Source organism: Odontesthes bonariensis, chromosome 18 (assembly GCF_027942865.1).
Source record: "Odontesthes bonariensis isolate fOdoBon6 chromosome 18, fOdoBon6.hap1, whole genome shotgun sequence".
NCBI lineage: Eukaryota > Metazoa > Chordata > Actinopteri > Atheriniformes > Atherinopsidae > Odontesthes > Odontesthes bonariensis.
In genome coordinates, this window is record NC_134523.1 from 18,099,938 (window position 1) to 18,115,939 (window position 16,002).

At 41.8% G+C, this 16,002-nt stretch overlaps 1 protein-coding gene across 1 annotated transcript; it reads right to left on the reverse strand.

Moving 5' to 3' along the window:
* Nucleotides 1-8,327: 8,327 nt before the first annotated feature.
* Nucleotides 8,328-14,560, reverse strand: csnk2b (casein kinase 2, beta polypeptide). The gene is made up of 7 exons (XM_075449296.1): nt 14,426-14,560; nt 13,567-13,648; nt 13,193-13,295; nt 12,739-12,854; nt 11,739-11,814; nt 11,355-11,544; nt 8,328-10,631 (listed from the first exon to the last, which is right to left on the reverse strand). Exons 2-7 carry the CDS (start codon nt 13,636-13,638, stop codon nt 10,541-10,543), a joined length of 648 nt encoding a protein of 215 aa, XP_075305411.1. The 5' UTR covers nt 13,639-13,648; nt 14,426-14,560; the 3' UTR covers nt 8,328-10,540.
* Between the last annotated feature and the right edge of the window lie 1,442 nt (nt 14,561-16,002).

Consider the following 16,002-nt stretch of genomic DNA (forward strand, 5'->3'; position numbering starts at 1 on the left):
CTCGTCTTGCTCAGACTTTGAAACCAAACATTTTTCCCATGAGCCTTTTTGTCTCCGAGTGTTTGCAAACAGACGACAAAAGCTTTAAGTGGACAGCTGATGAATGGAGTCATGACTGAAGTGGGTTTTTCACAATTTGTTCACATCAGTTACAAAGAAAGAGGTTTGTGGGTGTGATTGGTTGTTTCTATGTGAGCTGTGCAATGATTATCTCAGCATTTGACTTCAGCTGGAGGCGGGGACAGTTTTGAAATGGCATCTACAGAGTCATGGTTTGGAAATAGTTTACTGAGAGGGAGGCAGTCTGGGCTCCGTGAAATGCCTCTGTTGTTTTGCCCACAGATCCTCTGTGTTTCTCAACTCTTGACACTTGGAAAGAGGGTGTGTGGCGGGGAGCTAAAAGTCTTTATATCAGTCACAGAAGCGAGAACTAAATATTAAAAGCCAAACTTTAAGAAAGAGGACAAAAAGAGACAAAAGCTAAGATATTTAGACACTAATTCTTGTCTGAGATCGATCTACAACAATTTTGGAATAAGTACTCAGCCCTCTTTCTCCTGTAGGACAAATCTAAAAAAATCACATGTGCTGCCAGCTGCATGTAGAGGTCACATATTTGGATAATTGGATATCACCAGTGTGCAGTCACAGGGCTTTGTCTGGAAGTTTTGGGCGAGTCAGTAAACAGGGGATAATATGACAATGTTGACAAAGAAACACTCCAAGCATGTCCACAAAAGGTAGCTGAGTAACAGAGGAGAAGGGGTGCAAACAATAGTGTCTCAGAGTTACCTAGAGTGTGATTAAATCACTCTTTAAAAAGAAAAAAGAGTCCAGAACACCTTCAAAGAAGCTGAAACCAGGAAGAGGCTGTGCACAGGCACAACAGTACCTTGAATACAATTATCATTAAATAAGTGGATAAAACATTACACAATCTCTCTGGTAAAAAAAAAAAAAAGTTGTTAAACTTGTTTGTGCTTTTCTACGTTTGAAGACAGTCAACATGTGCGCTGTGACAGCCAGGGTTTCAAACACGACACGGCTAAGGAACTAATCTAATCAGGAGCAAGGAACAAGACAACAATGCTGTCAAACTGAAGAGTCAAGAGAGTTTGAACCAAGAAGTAACATTGAGTGCTGAAAAAAGAAGCCAACTTACAGTATAATGCAGACTGAACGTCCATGTGATATGGACAACTTTAGAGTAGCCGTAAACATGCTTTAAAGCTTGGAACAAAAAGGTTTTGGTCTCTATAAGTAATCTACCCCTAAGCAACAGATGGGTTGTGTAATCTTGGATTCTCCCTGTCAAACTTAAAGCTTCAGCTGTCAGTCCATCTTTTATCTACAGTCGATAGTTTGACAGCAGTGAACACAACAAATAACAAATAAAATAACAATGAATGATGAGGGTAAAAAAAGAGAAGTCAATGATAATTTATTGAACTGGCTCTGTGTGGGGGAGTGGCAAGCTTTTGTTTTGTATGTTTCCTCCCTTTCAATACTTCAAAGATTCGATTTAAATTTCCCTTTTTCATCGCTGAAGAATATTACCACAAAGTTGTCACACATGTCATAACAGATGACATACAACTAAACAAGTTTTGTATTATGGGTGCGGTTTGGTTTGTCTTATGAAGTCAGGTTCAGAAAATATGACAGTTGATTTACAATGTACAAGGCCCCCGCCCTCCTATAAATGTTCTCACACAGTTCTCTTCTGTCCAAACATGTGCATGCACAGCTATGCTCAGTATGTTGAGAGACATTTAGATGCTGGTATTTCAGCAATCATAATTTAACCAGAATGAAATGTGTATTCAGTGACATATGTTTCACGTTTAACCTAACCGTTGATCCAAAATGGATTTCCAGTTCAAATTCAGACACTAACTCAATGTCGAATTAACAATTCTAGCTATTTGTACAAAAAAGTTTGGGTCCCAATAAGTAATTAATGTCCAAGATCCCTAAGATCTATGCATGCATCTTTGCATATCAATTTTAGTGGCAGAAACCCCTGCTAGTGATGGCGAAATGTTGAACTTGAGGTTTCAACTGTTGGTCCATCTTTCATGGACAAACGATAGTTTTACAAGAGTGAATGCAGAGTATGAAATAAAAAAAAAGTACAAGATTGTGTTTTTAGCTATAGGAGTTTTTTTTTAATTTAATTTCTTTAACAGTTTTGATTCATTCCTGGCGGATAAACTTGGATAAACTAAAATTGCTAACATTAGCACACTAGCTAACATGCTAATTAGCTAATTAGTGCAAAACATATATTACAGCTGAGTGAATTTCATGATTGATGGACTGGATCTTAGATTTAGGGGATTATCAAAGTCACTTTTTCAACATTACAAGTCCTATAAAATGACAAGCCCAGTGTTATTTTACCAGTAATTTTCCTGTATAAGGCGTGGACATCAGGAGTTTCAAACCCTTGTAATTCGGATTAATGACTTAGACAGGTGGAGAAACTTCTGAGTCACCTTCTTCAAAATCCAACATGGCAGTGCAGCACTTAAAAAGTGGAGATTTGTGGCTGTAAATCAGTCACACGCATAGGGAGCCACTGCCCAGTCTCTGTATCATAGTGCGTATGCGCAAATGCATAATGCATAGTCATCAGCATGTATTGCTAATAATAGCTAAGCTTGTAAGAAATCATGCAGGTTTTCTGACCTCCGAGGGGAATATAGTCAACTCGGTTGTGACATCATTCCCAGCACTGAGTTCCAACTTCCATGGGAAATGAAATGCAGCCTCAGATCTGCTAGTGTTTCTGTTTAAATATCAGATTATTGTGGAGGGAAGTGAGAATTTATAAGCTTTTTCAGGACTTTTTCAGCTTTTTTGGGGGGACTTAAAATCAGATTAAGCCCTTGACTGCAAAACTGACATTTCTTAGCATACATATTAAAAATATCTAAAACTTTTTAAATGATGTTTACGAAACAAGGCATATGAGATAAAAACACCTCCATGCTGAATTTGATTTAATGGGCATAAAATGTGCACGACCCATCATGTTGTTATTGATATATGGTGAGTATAAATGTAAATTTGACCTTCATCCGGATTCATAACCATAAATACCTAAACCAAATTTAATGTAATCAACCAAAATTATACTATACTGCATAAAACACACACTATGGCAACCCCAGCATTGATTCATTATCAACTGTCACCAAAGTCTGCATAATTAATCCTCTAAAGAGCATGAAAATATTATAGTTTGTATTCTTTTTTTTTTTTAATGGACCAACATTCCCAGTCCTGGAGTTGTGAGGTTAACATGGCTGCAACCCTCAAACATTTCATGTATAATTCACAGGAAAGCTCCATACGAAGAATCTTTTACTGTCTGAGCTTTCTGACCAGACAACTCTCATTACAATGTTGCATCAGAGGCATAAAGCATGTCGGTGGCTGCATCATGCTGTGGTGCGCTGAAGGCCAATCACAGTTCATGGGGTTAGCGGTGAACACGGGGAAAGCGAATTAAGTCAAAGTCCAGCAGAAAAATCAGATTTTTTGGGACACAATGGGATCAAACATAAAGTCAGAAATACACAAGTGGAATAAAACGAAAAGCTCACGTGTAGTGGCTTGATCACTCATAATTGCAGTGCAATCAACAACCCGGTTGAGCAACAACAAGAAGGATTGAAAGAGTTGCAAAGCTCTACATGTCTGTACATGACTGCACTTCTGCTGAATGCTGAAAAAAACTCTTACAAGATAGATAGATACATACTTTTTTGATCCCGAAGGAAATTCAAGCAAGTATAAATTGTTAATTTCCATGGAACTTTGATCACTGAGTCAACTCTCTTCACTGCTTCCGAACCATGAAATCCTCTAACAGACTTGGAGAAACACAAAACTCTCCAAACTGTCAGCTTGTATTCATGAAGTCAGACCTTTGTTGGATCTTTACCAGGACGTGTGACTTTCTTTTGCGAACCTCAGCACACTCTGCAGCTGCAGAGGAAAGCCTCCTAAAACGCAGCATGTATTTACGGGGCGTTTTTTCACATGTGGTCTCCTTCCTTAATACTCGTATCTGTTGGAAAACAGCATCCCAGGAGACACGTGAGAGAAAATGTGTGTCCCCGTTGCATCTGGGTGTGGCAGAGGCTTATAATTTTACATGACTAAGCCGAGCAGACCAGCTTTTTTTTTTCTTTTTTTTTTTTTTCTTTTTTTTTTTTTTTTTTTTCCCTTGTCCTGTTCAGCATTATGGCAGCAGAATTGTAATCTGAATACCGTTTATGCTAAACACATTTGCTATGCCAAGGGAAGCTTTATGAATGTAAAGCTCAACTCCTCATTTTTATTTATTTATTTTTGTTACAATATTTAACATGATATGATAATGGTGCCGAACCGGACCGGGGGACAGAGAAAGAGGGAAAGCGAAGAAGAGAAAAAAAGAACAGAAACATGAAGAGACAAACATAAAAAACAATGAAAAATCAGACAACCAGCTGCTACACCTGTAAAAACAAAACTGAAGACGATTCACGGCTTTTGTGGGGAATCCAGCCTTAGAAGCACCAGGAGCACCTGGAAGCAGACAAGCAGAGAACAAACACACAAACAAACAAACCAAAAAACACAAGCAGCAGCAATCTCATATAATGCACAGGTGATCTTGAACCACAGGACAGCACAACAACTGCTTAGTGAGCATAGTGAGCATGTTACTGGGCTAATGAATGTGTGTGAGTGTGAGTGTGAGTGTGAGTGTGAGTGTGAGTGTGAGTGTGTGTGCATGAACATGCAATACACATAGATGGTCCCACATAATAACCATGCTTAAATATCAGTGTATAGTGTCACCCCCCCCCCCCCAAGCAATCAGAAGCAGGCCGAGAGGGCCCCCAGACCCAGGCCAACAACAGCCCCCAAGGAGCACAGAACCCGGGAGAGCCCCCCTGACGACCAGAGGCGGCAGCCTACCAGCCCCGCCAGGCCCCCGCCACCCAGACGTGGGCCGCGCGCCGGAACCGGCCCCCGCGAGCCCGAGCACCACCAAAACCACCCTGCCAACCGCAGTGGGCCAGCGCCTGCCCCAGTGCCCCTGGGCAAGCTCCCTGGGAGTCAAGACGTGCCCACAGGTGGGTGAGGCCGCGAGCCGCGGGGAGAAGCAATGCCCCTCCCCCCCATCAGGAACAGCACAAGCAAGCAAGAGGACAGCAGGAGCCAGAACCAGACCCAGTCACCCCATAAATCATATAAGAGAAAAAAATAAATAAAAAAAATAATGATAATAATAATAATAATAATAATAATAATAATAATAATAATAATAAAAATAATAAAATAAATATATATATAAATAAATAAATAAATAAATACATACATACATACATAAAAAAATAAATAAATAAAACACATCTACAAACACTCGCACAGCACATGCATCCATCCCCCACCTCCGCTGGAGTGTGGCGTAGCGGGCACATCCAGCGGCCCCCCAGCCACCACAGACCCCGAACCAGCAGGACAACTCCTCCTCCTGACCCCCCGCCCCAGGCAGCAACCAGGCAACAGGGGTGCGGGAAGACCCCTCCCCTCTCCCCTCTGGCTCTTTGATATTTTCTAATAGTGAGCATTTAAAATTGAGGGGCAAGCAACCTTGTGGAACTGGGAGCGTGGCCCTCCGGGCAGCCTACATACCCAAAGAGCCCCGCCCACCAGATACCACTCAGTGCTATCGCCCCCCAAAACCTAATCTGTGTGTGTGTGTGTGTGTGTGTGTGTGTGTGTGTGTGCGTGTGTGCGTGTGTGTGTGCGTGTGTGTGTGTGTGTGTGTGTCTCATGATTAGTAATGTCTAAGGTGTAATTAAAACAAGGGCGGGGGGCTGCAGAGTGCAGCAAAGGGGACCACCTACGTGGACCCATCCACTGCCCCCCACAGAACACACCCGCCCTCAAACCCTACGTGTGTGAATGTGTGCTGTGTACAGGAGCCAGAAGGGAGAGGGTATGGGGATCTAGAAGACCGGGGGAGAGAGGCTCCCCCGGAGAGGGCAGCCAAGGAATGGCTGCAGTAGGCACCCCTGTTTCCTGGGATCCACCACAGAGCAGGAGGGCTCGATGTTCACCAGGTCCGGGGCCCGCAGAGCTGCATGGGGGGCCCATCACCCAGGCCCACCCAAGCCGCCCCCAACAGGGGAGAAGCACCACCACACCCCACCGCACGCCACCCCACCCTAACAAAGAACAGCCTGCAGGCACTTCAGAGACCCCAGAGCAACCAGCCCGACACCAGGGCCCGCACCGACCCACCTTCAAGGCGGCGTGCCCAGGGCAACCAGACCCCCCCGGGCACAGGCAGGGCACCCCCCGGGGCGCAAGGCAGCGCCCAGACACCAGGGCCCAGGCCCAACACTACACCCCACGCCAGAGCGGCGTGGCCACCCGACCCAGAGCCAGCGACCACCCTCCCATGCCCACCAAGAGACCACGCCCAACACCGCAAGACAGCTCCACCCACAAGTCCCCCAAACTGTCAACCAGGCCAGACACACAGTCCCCCCCAGCAATGATCAACCCGGCCCCCACGACCCGAGAGACCACCAGAAACCCGAAGCCACACAGCCCCCCAACACACAACCGACCGCACAGAGCAGCGGGACAGCAACACACCACCCCCACTATGTGATAAAGCTAATCAGCGGGGACCAGAGAATGAAATTCAGCCAGTTGATCTTTTGAGGAGGCAGACATTGTTTCCATGCTAATATAATCTAAAAGAAAATTTCTAAACTGGTTAATACACAGATTCCTCTTTGCTTTCCAGTTCATGAGAATAGTTTTCTTTGCGATACATAGCACTGTGAGGACCATGTGTGCGGAGTTAATTTCCATGTTGATGTTGTCCAAGTCACCCAGTATGCACAGTGTGGGGCATGCAGGAATACTACACTTTAGCCATGTTGATAGGTCCTCACAGACCTCAAGCCAAAACTTCTGGACAGGCTCACAAAACCATAAAGCGTATGCATAATTATCAGGTGTGTTATCTGTGCAATGTGAGCAGATATTTGAGTGTGTCAGATCCATCCTGAACATCCTTTGTCCTGTATAATGTGTTCTGTGAAGGATTTTGTATTGTATGAGCTGCAAATTAGGATTTTGAGTCATTCTGAAGGTGTTCAAACATATTTGTGGCCAGAAGTTATGGTTAGAATTAGAACTGAGGGATAGATCTGCCTCCCATTTTGAGGATGGTAAAGAAATTGTATCATCCATCTTAGACAGTAATTTATATATTTTTTTTAGCAGTTTTGGTGTGCAGAAGCTTAAAAATTCTGCTACCCTAATGGGGAGTTGTAAGTCTGGTTGTTGGAGGATATATTTCTTAGTTATTATAGATTTAAGTTGTTGGTATTCTAGAAATTTATTGCTTCCTAACCCATGTTGTGATATGAGCGCATCGAATGAAATAAAATTTCCATTAATACACTAAAGACAGTCTTGGAGCCGCCTTAGGGCCCCTGACACGTTACCTTTCATTGACTATACACTGTTAACAACGCAATCAGTGCTTCACGAAACAAAAACAGGTGAGTCCTCCTCACAAAGTTGAAGTATTTGCTCAAAAATGAGGGAGAAGGGCAGGTCCTAGGGCTGTGTGGTTTGAGGTTATCCTGAGTCATGAGGAAACTCCTCCTATTCTCCCTCTGGAAAAACTGACTGTGTTCAACCACATGAGAACAACTCAGCCTTGCTGGTTGTTTCTTCAGCTACTATGCAGAGGGGGAATAACACATTTGATGATTCATACTTAAAGAAGCTATATGTTTGGGTCTTAAGGTGTTTTGTGGGGTTGAATTGAATTTGAGGAGCATATTTTCACTTTTGACTTTTTTCCCCATGTGTATATATATATATATGTATAAATATCAGATGACTACATTGATTTAAAAGTAATCACAGAGGCATGACTGAGATCTTATGATTTTGTGTCATTACTGTGTAATTGTTTTGTTTGCTTAATGCTGCCATTTCTCAAGTCATGTGAAATGTCACTGGAACCACACCCCAAAGCCAGACAACCATCACTCCCTCTGCCATCACAGGAAAACTCCCAGAGCTCCAAACTGAAAACACATGTGAAGAATGCGGGTCGTCATTCTGCATTATATTATCTCTCTTTTTCTTTTTTTATCTGCTGTAGGAAGAGAAATTTAAAATAAAAACAGATACAGGAATTCTTTGCTTTTCCGAGGTTTTAAGTTTTTCTCCAGGTGGCGCAAAGGCAGAAATACAAGCGTTGAAATAAAGGTAAAAGGACTGAAGAATATGAAAAGAAAATAGAAGTTTATTGAGAGTTCTGAATCCTGCTCACCCGTCCACAGTCACACAAAGACAACAACACAAACATTAGTTAAAATCTGGACACATAAATACCATTTTTCCTGTATTGTGAAAACCAAAAGCGAAATCTGCTGCAGTCGCACAAAGAGCCGTGGGACTGACAGAAGGGCTGTTGACCGTCGGGTGAGGATGAGGGGTGGGATTTCTGTCCGTCTCTGAAACTGAACATAAATAATGACCGAGCTGAAGAGACAACAGTGGGATCAGTGCGGTGGTGGAGTGAGCCGAAGGATTCAGATTGTCAAAATTCTCTGAGAATCCTCATTCTTTGCAGGAGCAGTTTGACATTTTGGTGAATATCCAGTGTGGAGGTGGAGCAGAGGACCCATAACTTAATGTGAAATAGCTCATCACGACAGCGGGAGAGTAGCTTAGCAAAAAGAGCGGTGATAACAGCAAGCCCGGCTCTGTCCAGGTAACACGATCCACCTTTGATCAGGTAAAACCAAGTCTGTTTATTCTGGACAAATGATTTGATTTCAGAGTTTGAGGCAAAATTTCCCATAAACGCAGGATCCTTTGAACACCTCAATATGTATCCTGTTTAATACATTTAAAGAAAAACGAAAATATTTTTTTCTAACATTATTGGCCCGGCGTCGCACCATCAGCCGTTGTAGGCTTCGGACAAAACTACAAAGATCTGAGGCCTGCATTGTTCTTAACTATGTGCGTTTAAGGTCTTTAAAGACAAATGGGAACTTGTTTATTTCCTCCTTTAAAAACAAGACTCAAATCAACAGATTTGCGACTGCGTTCGCGGTTTCTCTCACAGGTTGTTCCCTGGCTACCGCTAACTGGAGCGTAACACCTGGATAAAAAAAAAAGATGTAACAGGTGAGCTTTAAAAACAGCCAGCACCCATAAAGCTCACGTTTGCATCTTGTTTGTTGAAAATATACAAAAAAAAAAAAAAAAAAAAAAAACCCTCAGCTTGTCGTGGTGTTCATCATGGCAGGAACAACGTCTTTACATTTTGAGTTTCTGAACAGATTCAACAAACAAAATATTAGGCTTCAACTAGTATGGATGTAATAACATGAAGTTTATAGGCGGTTTCTCCACCCACAGTCTAAGGGGATTGTTATGAGACGTCGTCTCTGCTATAAAGATATAACCCTGATTCACTCTAAGATGTCAAACTACTTCTGCAGTGGAACTGAAGCTACGATGGAGGGAAGCCGACAGTACAAACCTGCTATAAGGGGAGTTGGGCCTTTTTCCGAAAATCCAAAATAAAAACAAACAAAAAGTAGCACAGATTATATTCTTAGGTATCAGTACAGATGTTTGACACACGCACAGACAGCTGGAGAAACGACGCAGGCTCATTACAATTGTTTGATGATTCAAAAATTCATATTAATTTGACCTGTTTCTAACTCTACGTCCTCTAACAGCAGAAAGAAATTAAAAGAATCTCTGCCTCTTGAAAAGCGAAACAACCCGGGTGTTTTTCTGTACCTTAAGGCAAATTTAACAAAATGCTCTGAGCAACAGCTCCCCAAAAACACACCAGACCAAACCAAATTCTACATATGAGCGATACAGGGAAAACACCCGCCCACAGCTTCCAAACTGTCTCTGCGAGTGCCAGCCTGAGTGTACATGCACGGTGGGGTGGGGGTGGGTGGGGTTAACGGGGACAGGAGGCGTCCTAAGACGGAGGGTTTATCACCACCGATCACCAAACTGTGCCAAATACAGAGCCACCACAGAGCCAGAGGTGAAAACTGGCTCAGACATTGCTTCCTTTGAGGAGAGGCACACCACACACATCTGTTTTGGCACGGGTGAGTTTGGTACGGTAAACCAAGTGTGCGGCTGTATTCATGTATCATGTGTGTGTGTGTGTGTGTGTGTGTGTCATACAGATCATGGCTGCGTGTTTTTTTTTTTGTTTTTTTTTAACATCTCGCTCACACTCAAATCTTTACACTTTTCTCATATGTGCTAACCTAAATCAAAATAATACAGTCCTCATTATGGGGAGGGGTCATCTGAGCAGCTCTGTAAAATGCAGGTGACCCCTCTCCTTATGATTCATTCCTGTCTTTTCTGTCAAGATTCTTCCTCTTTCTCCTCCTCCTCCTCATCATCATCATCATCATCATCATCATCCTGAGTCCCGTTTGCTCTAGCGGATGGCCTTGACGGGGCTCTTGAAGCTGGACGCGGCTTGCAGCTGCAGCTGATAGGCCATGGGGTGGATCTTGAATCCGTACAGCCTGCAGAGAAACAACGGTGACAAAACAGTTAAATACTTTGATGTGCCTTTAAAGCACGAAGCAGGGCAAAGACTCCTAGTAAAATCTGAGGGATGCAACACGCTCATCAACCCGCCCTGACAGTCGTCATCATAGATGTCAAAGAGTCAAAATTAATACTTGGATACAAGAATAATGTTTGTCTAATCAATTAAAGTCATGAACCTCTGCTGGAATAAAAATGTTGATTTGACGTATGCTGAAGAAGGTGACATCATAAAATGTTTACAGTTTTGTTAACAGGAAGTTACAGTTAAAAAAAAAATAAAAAATAAAAAAGTCAAAAGATGCATTTGTCACTTGTATGAAGCCTTTACGTCAACACAGACTGAGGCCTTAAAGCTACAGTTTTACTTGGTGTCGATCTATTTACATGATCCAAATGTACCAATTTAACAACACTCGTAACAGACTAATTATTTTCAAATGTAAAAAAAACAAACATCAATTTGCAGGCTTGTATGCATCACTGATGGTTGAGGTTCTTCAATCGATCCGCCATTGACAAATACCAGTTTCTGCTTAACCAGCTATAGTTGTGCCAACGTGTGCACAATCTGGAATCTTTTGGCCTGACTTCAGGCACATTTAAATATAAATGAAGTTACCTACATGTACTTATTATGACAAATCAGCAAATTAATGCTGTCAAGTGGATGCCTGGCGCCTTTAAGCCTTACTAACCTCGGGACAAACTGATTGGCGGGCCTCTTGGGTCTGTACTCTGGGTGAACCATGAAGAGCATGTGGGGGAAACCGGTGCCAAAATATGCTCCATCTGTGTGGTGGTGCCGGGAGGACTTGGGTGTGTAGACATCCATGCATTTAGGGCAGTACAACTTCACCATGGCCTCTCCTGGGATGTCTGACAGGCCTGTGGAGGAAGAAGAAGAAGAAGAAGAGGAAGGTGAAGAACAAAGGAAAGAGGAAACTGGCTTAGATATCAGCTATATCTCACACAAACAAATCCTGCACTGCTACCGTGGTGCAAATACTTCCTGTTGTATCAATCAAGCATTTATGGGACAGCGACTATATTTAACATATTTTACATATCTTTTTACTCACCAATGGGAAGCATAGGCTGATTCTCACAATAGACCCGGGGGCAATAGCCAAAATCTCCCTGCTGGTACTTCTCCAGCTGAAAAAGTAGAAATAAGAATAATAAAGAATCACTGTAATAACAAGTGTCTATCAACTCTCATTTCAAACCAATTTTACAATGGACACAGCAACACGTTGGAAGATAACTGCTGCTCCTCCTGAGCTACACCCACCCTGACGGGACTTTCAACAAAGACTTTTTAGCAAAGGACTGGAAGCCTTGTGACCTCCATGAAACATAAGGGTGCAGCGGCGTCCTCAGAGCAGAGGGAGCACATGCTGCAGGATCTCCTCCTGACCAAGTGGGCCGTAGCAGAGTCGGGGAAAAATCGCAGAGAGCCCTAAAGTGTAACTGGTGATTCCAGTGTCCACTCGTCTGGTCAAAGCAAAAACCCAAAACCTAACCACAGTCGCCTCTGCAACCGTCTTTCTCGACACGTTTGATTACGAACATCAACTTCCACTTTATATTAAATCCGTACGGACCAGGATGAGGGTTCGAATTAATTCGAGGTTACAGCAGATTGACACAGTCAGTTTCACTTAATTTCCTGGGAATTATTTGTCCATATTTCAGATGCAATGGTGCAGATTTTTAAAACCGGGAGTGTTTATGCCAGTTTAAGCTAACGCAACATCTGCTTTGTTGTTAGTGTCTCTCCTTTATTTTGGGATTTTTGTAATCCAGTCTGTCACGTTGATGGATAAAGACAAAGTGTGGAGAAGCCAAGGTGTAGTGCAGCGATAGGGAGCACTTGATTTGCCTTTGCTTTGCATTCTGTTGACAGACGACACATTTCCAATACCACAAAGTCAAAACTTTGGCCGAGACGAAGATTTGAATAATTATGCAGCCCTTTCTCACGTAACATAAACACTGATACTTTCAGGATTATAATCAAACACTACAAACACACACAGCTTTCACATTGAACACCAGACAGTTGGGTTTGGCCCCTACCATCTGTGCGATGCCTCGGTTCGTGAGGATGTAGCGCGCGTGGATGAGGCCATAAAGCATCTCAGCAGCCTGCTCAATCAGGTCACTCTGGTTGGGATTGTCCTCCAGCTCTTCATCTGAAGAAGAAAACCAAGAGGCTCAGAACAGAAAGTGTTTCCACCATTTTTATCGTCTGTGACAGTTAAGACAAGCAAAGCTGTGCCGAGGAGGAGAAACAAAGGGACAGAAAACACAGAGTGTCTTCTTTGTCTTTCTGAAAGAGGAAGGTTGAGATTTTTCTGAATAAACAACATCAATGACGAGGCACAGTTTGGAGTTACACTCAAATCATCTGAAGAGGACAGATCAATCTTACAAATCAGCCGAGATAAACATTGGCGACGTGATTTGCAGACGCAAGTCATCGAATATCTTCATTTACTTTAATCCGAACACGTATTGGCAACACACAAACCTGGTTCAAGGTCTAAAATCATGTCTAGGGCCTGACGGTAATGAGGAACCTGCTCATTGAGCCCTGTCAGGTTGAACTTGTCCTGGATGTAGTCTTCATCAACCTGTTGTTCCAAAACACAGACAAGTACGCGATTTTGTCATTAATTGAGAATCAAATCCAAACGCACATAGAGAAACAAGGAAGCAATTTCCTCCAGTAACACCAATAATATATTTGAAAATATGAGCCTGTAGGGATTGTTTAAAGGTCACAGTTCAGTCTCACAGCTGGCAGTGTGTATACTGAAACCAAGTCCAGCTTTTGCTTCAACTTTTTAAATATAACCAATTACCACCTGAGCCAGAACATTTAATGAGACTGAGGCAACTCACCTCACAGAAAAACTCATTTCCCCTTAGTCCACAGAACCAGGAGATCCATGATACTTCCTCTGAACTGCTCATGTCTGTAGACCTAAAAAAAAACAAGAGGTGGACACAAAACTATAAATGCGCTGCGTTCAGGCCCTGCAGCCAAGCACGAAACGCCGGTCACACCATTCTCTGACAATCGATTGAGCTAATCTTATACTGCCCAACTGCTTTAACTTAATACAGATACAGATAACAACTTGAAATAATTCGTCCTAATAAGGTGAGCTTACCCATCCTGGAATAATGAGCCATCGGCAGGGTAGAATTAAACCTATCCTATGTTGAAGTTGCGTGCATGCAACACTGAATTCTTACTCAAAATGTTGTTTTCATGATTAATTTAACCTGCTTAAATTAAATAATATATCAATACTGTCCTCTTTAAGAGGACATTTAGATAATATATTACTCGTGAAACAAATAACTTGGTAACGTAATTACAAATTGTAATGGCTCAAACCTAAACGGGCTAAGCATTTAATCGCTGTAAACTTCTCCAAGCTGCTCATTTCTAAAGCTGACCTCTGCGGTACATTTATTGTCATTAATTCTTCCAAACCAAGTCGAAATAATAGCAAAAACGATGTGGATAAATCCAACGTTAAATAATAACAGCGTTACTTATACGCAGGGCTTAACGTAGCCACGGTTAGCTCGCTAAGCTAAAAACCGCTAACGGCTACAGACGCCGACTGAAATCCAATATGGCGCATCGTCAGAAAACAGGCCTCGTGACAAAAATCAGCTCTTTCTGCAGCTCCAGATCTCGGCGCTGCAACGCTTCGTTGCAGATATACTTTTAACTGCGTCAACTTACCCGGGTTTAAACTTTTTTCCTTCCTAAAAACTCCCCAAACAACAATTAAACGTATCGCGGGTGTAAATAAGATGGACACCCCCTCCTAGTTCACCCTGTAGGTTACGCTCTTCCTCTTCCTGAGAGGTTTCTCTCTCTCTCAGCGGCTCTAGGTGCGCTGCTGCCGCTCACCGGTTACTTCCATCAACACACCCAGTGTGTTTACAACCCCTGCTTGAAGCAGTGATAATGAAAAGTGGCGTTATTCAAAACGTTTTTAAAAAATAACCCAAAAAGCTGCCACTTCACCATCTAAATAAAGACTCTACAAATGTATTTTATGCACTATAATTAAAACCCGGAAGTGTAAAACGCAGGGTTTTTATTATTTATGATTTATATCAAATCAAATCAAATTTATTTATATAGCACATTTCATGTACAAACAATTCAAAGTGCTTTACATAAAATAAAAATAAATAAAAATTAAAAATACATAGAAGAATATAAAGAGAAACAAATAAAATCATTTAAATGAATTTAAAAACAAGCAACAGTCTAGATAAGTTAAAAGATATTTCATGCATAGACACATGAGAACAGAAATGTCTTTAACCTGGATTTAAAAATGTCTATTATATGCTCAATGCTCACAGATGCTCATTTCAACTTTGATGTCAGAGTTTCAGAAATGATGGGACAAGGGCAGCAGATTTAGTCTTACAGTGAACAAATAGATTCAAAGCCTCCTTTCTTGTATTTTTTGGTTGATGATGTGCCAGATGCCAGAGGTCAGTTTAGCTCCTGGATTACAAAGCTTAGAGATGGTGATAGTCTTTCTAAATCTTTTTTGCCTTTGTTTAAAAGTGCTCCAGAACTCAGAAAGTGGTTTCCAACCAGTTTTGTTTTTAATGGTGCTCGTTGAGAGCTGGAAGATCACAACCCACGATGAATGTTTTTCTAAATTGATGATTATGAACCTTAGTTGAAACTCTGAGACACTCTTTCATCCAGTCTTTTTTTAACCTGCTGCCAGTTTAGATAATTAGTTGTTAGATGACTCAGTGCATATTTTCTTCTTTTGAATTGTTCTTGAAACTCTCAATTTATGTTTGAAATGCTGATTTTGTGATTTTTTTTTCATTTAAATATAGCTACACAAAATGCAAATGCATTTGTCTTCAGTTTAGACAGCGTATCAGCTGCGTTTAATATTACAATGCTCCCTTTTTTATGCAGTACTGACATTATGGTAAACATTTATCCTCATGAGGTTTTCCCTTTATTTTGACTGAAATTAAGTTGCTGGGAGCAAGCCTGAATTATGTATCAGTTTTGCCCTGATGGCAAAGACATTCCCATCCTTGCTATTCAATAGTTGTCCAAGTTCAAATACCACCATAAAAGCTTGAACATACTTCCTACAGTTTATCCATGACCTGAAAATAAACCAACCAGATTTTATGCTTATATATATATACCTTAAACCGGAGTATAAATGTAGCAACATGACTGAAAAAAATAAAGATTAAACATTGTAGACCTGGAAAGTAAACAAGTTCACAAATATTTGTTATACTTCCGTTTTCAGAACCACT

Bases quoted from the DNA above. Each gene is read 5' to 3' on its own strand.
- csnk2b (XM_075449296.1), bottom strand. From the start codon at position 13,638: ATGAGCAGTTCAGAGGAAGTATCATGGATCTCCTGGTTCTGTGGACTA. The intron at 13,296-13,566 runs GTGAGTTGCCTC...TTGGAACAACAG, and splicing joins GAAATGAGTTTTTCTGTGAG to GTTGATGAAGACTACATCCA. The intron at 11,815-12,738 runs GTAGGGGCCAAA...CTACTTTTTCAG, and splicing joins ACCGAGGCATCGCACAGATG to CTGGAGAAGTACCAGCAGGG.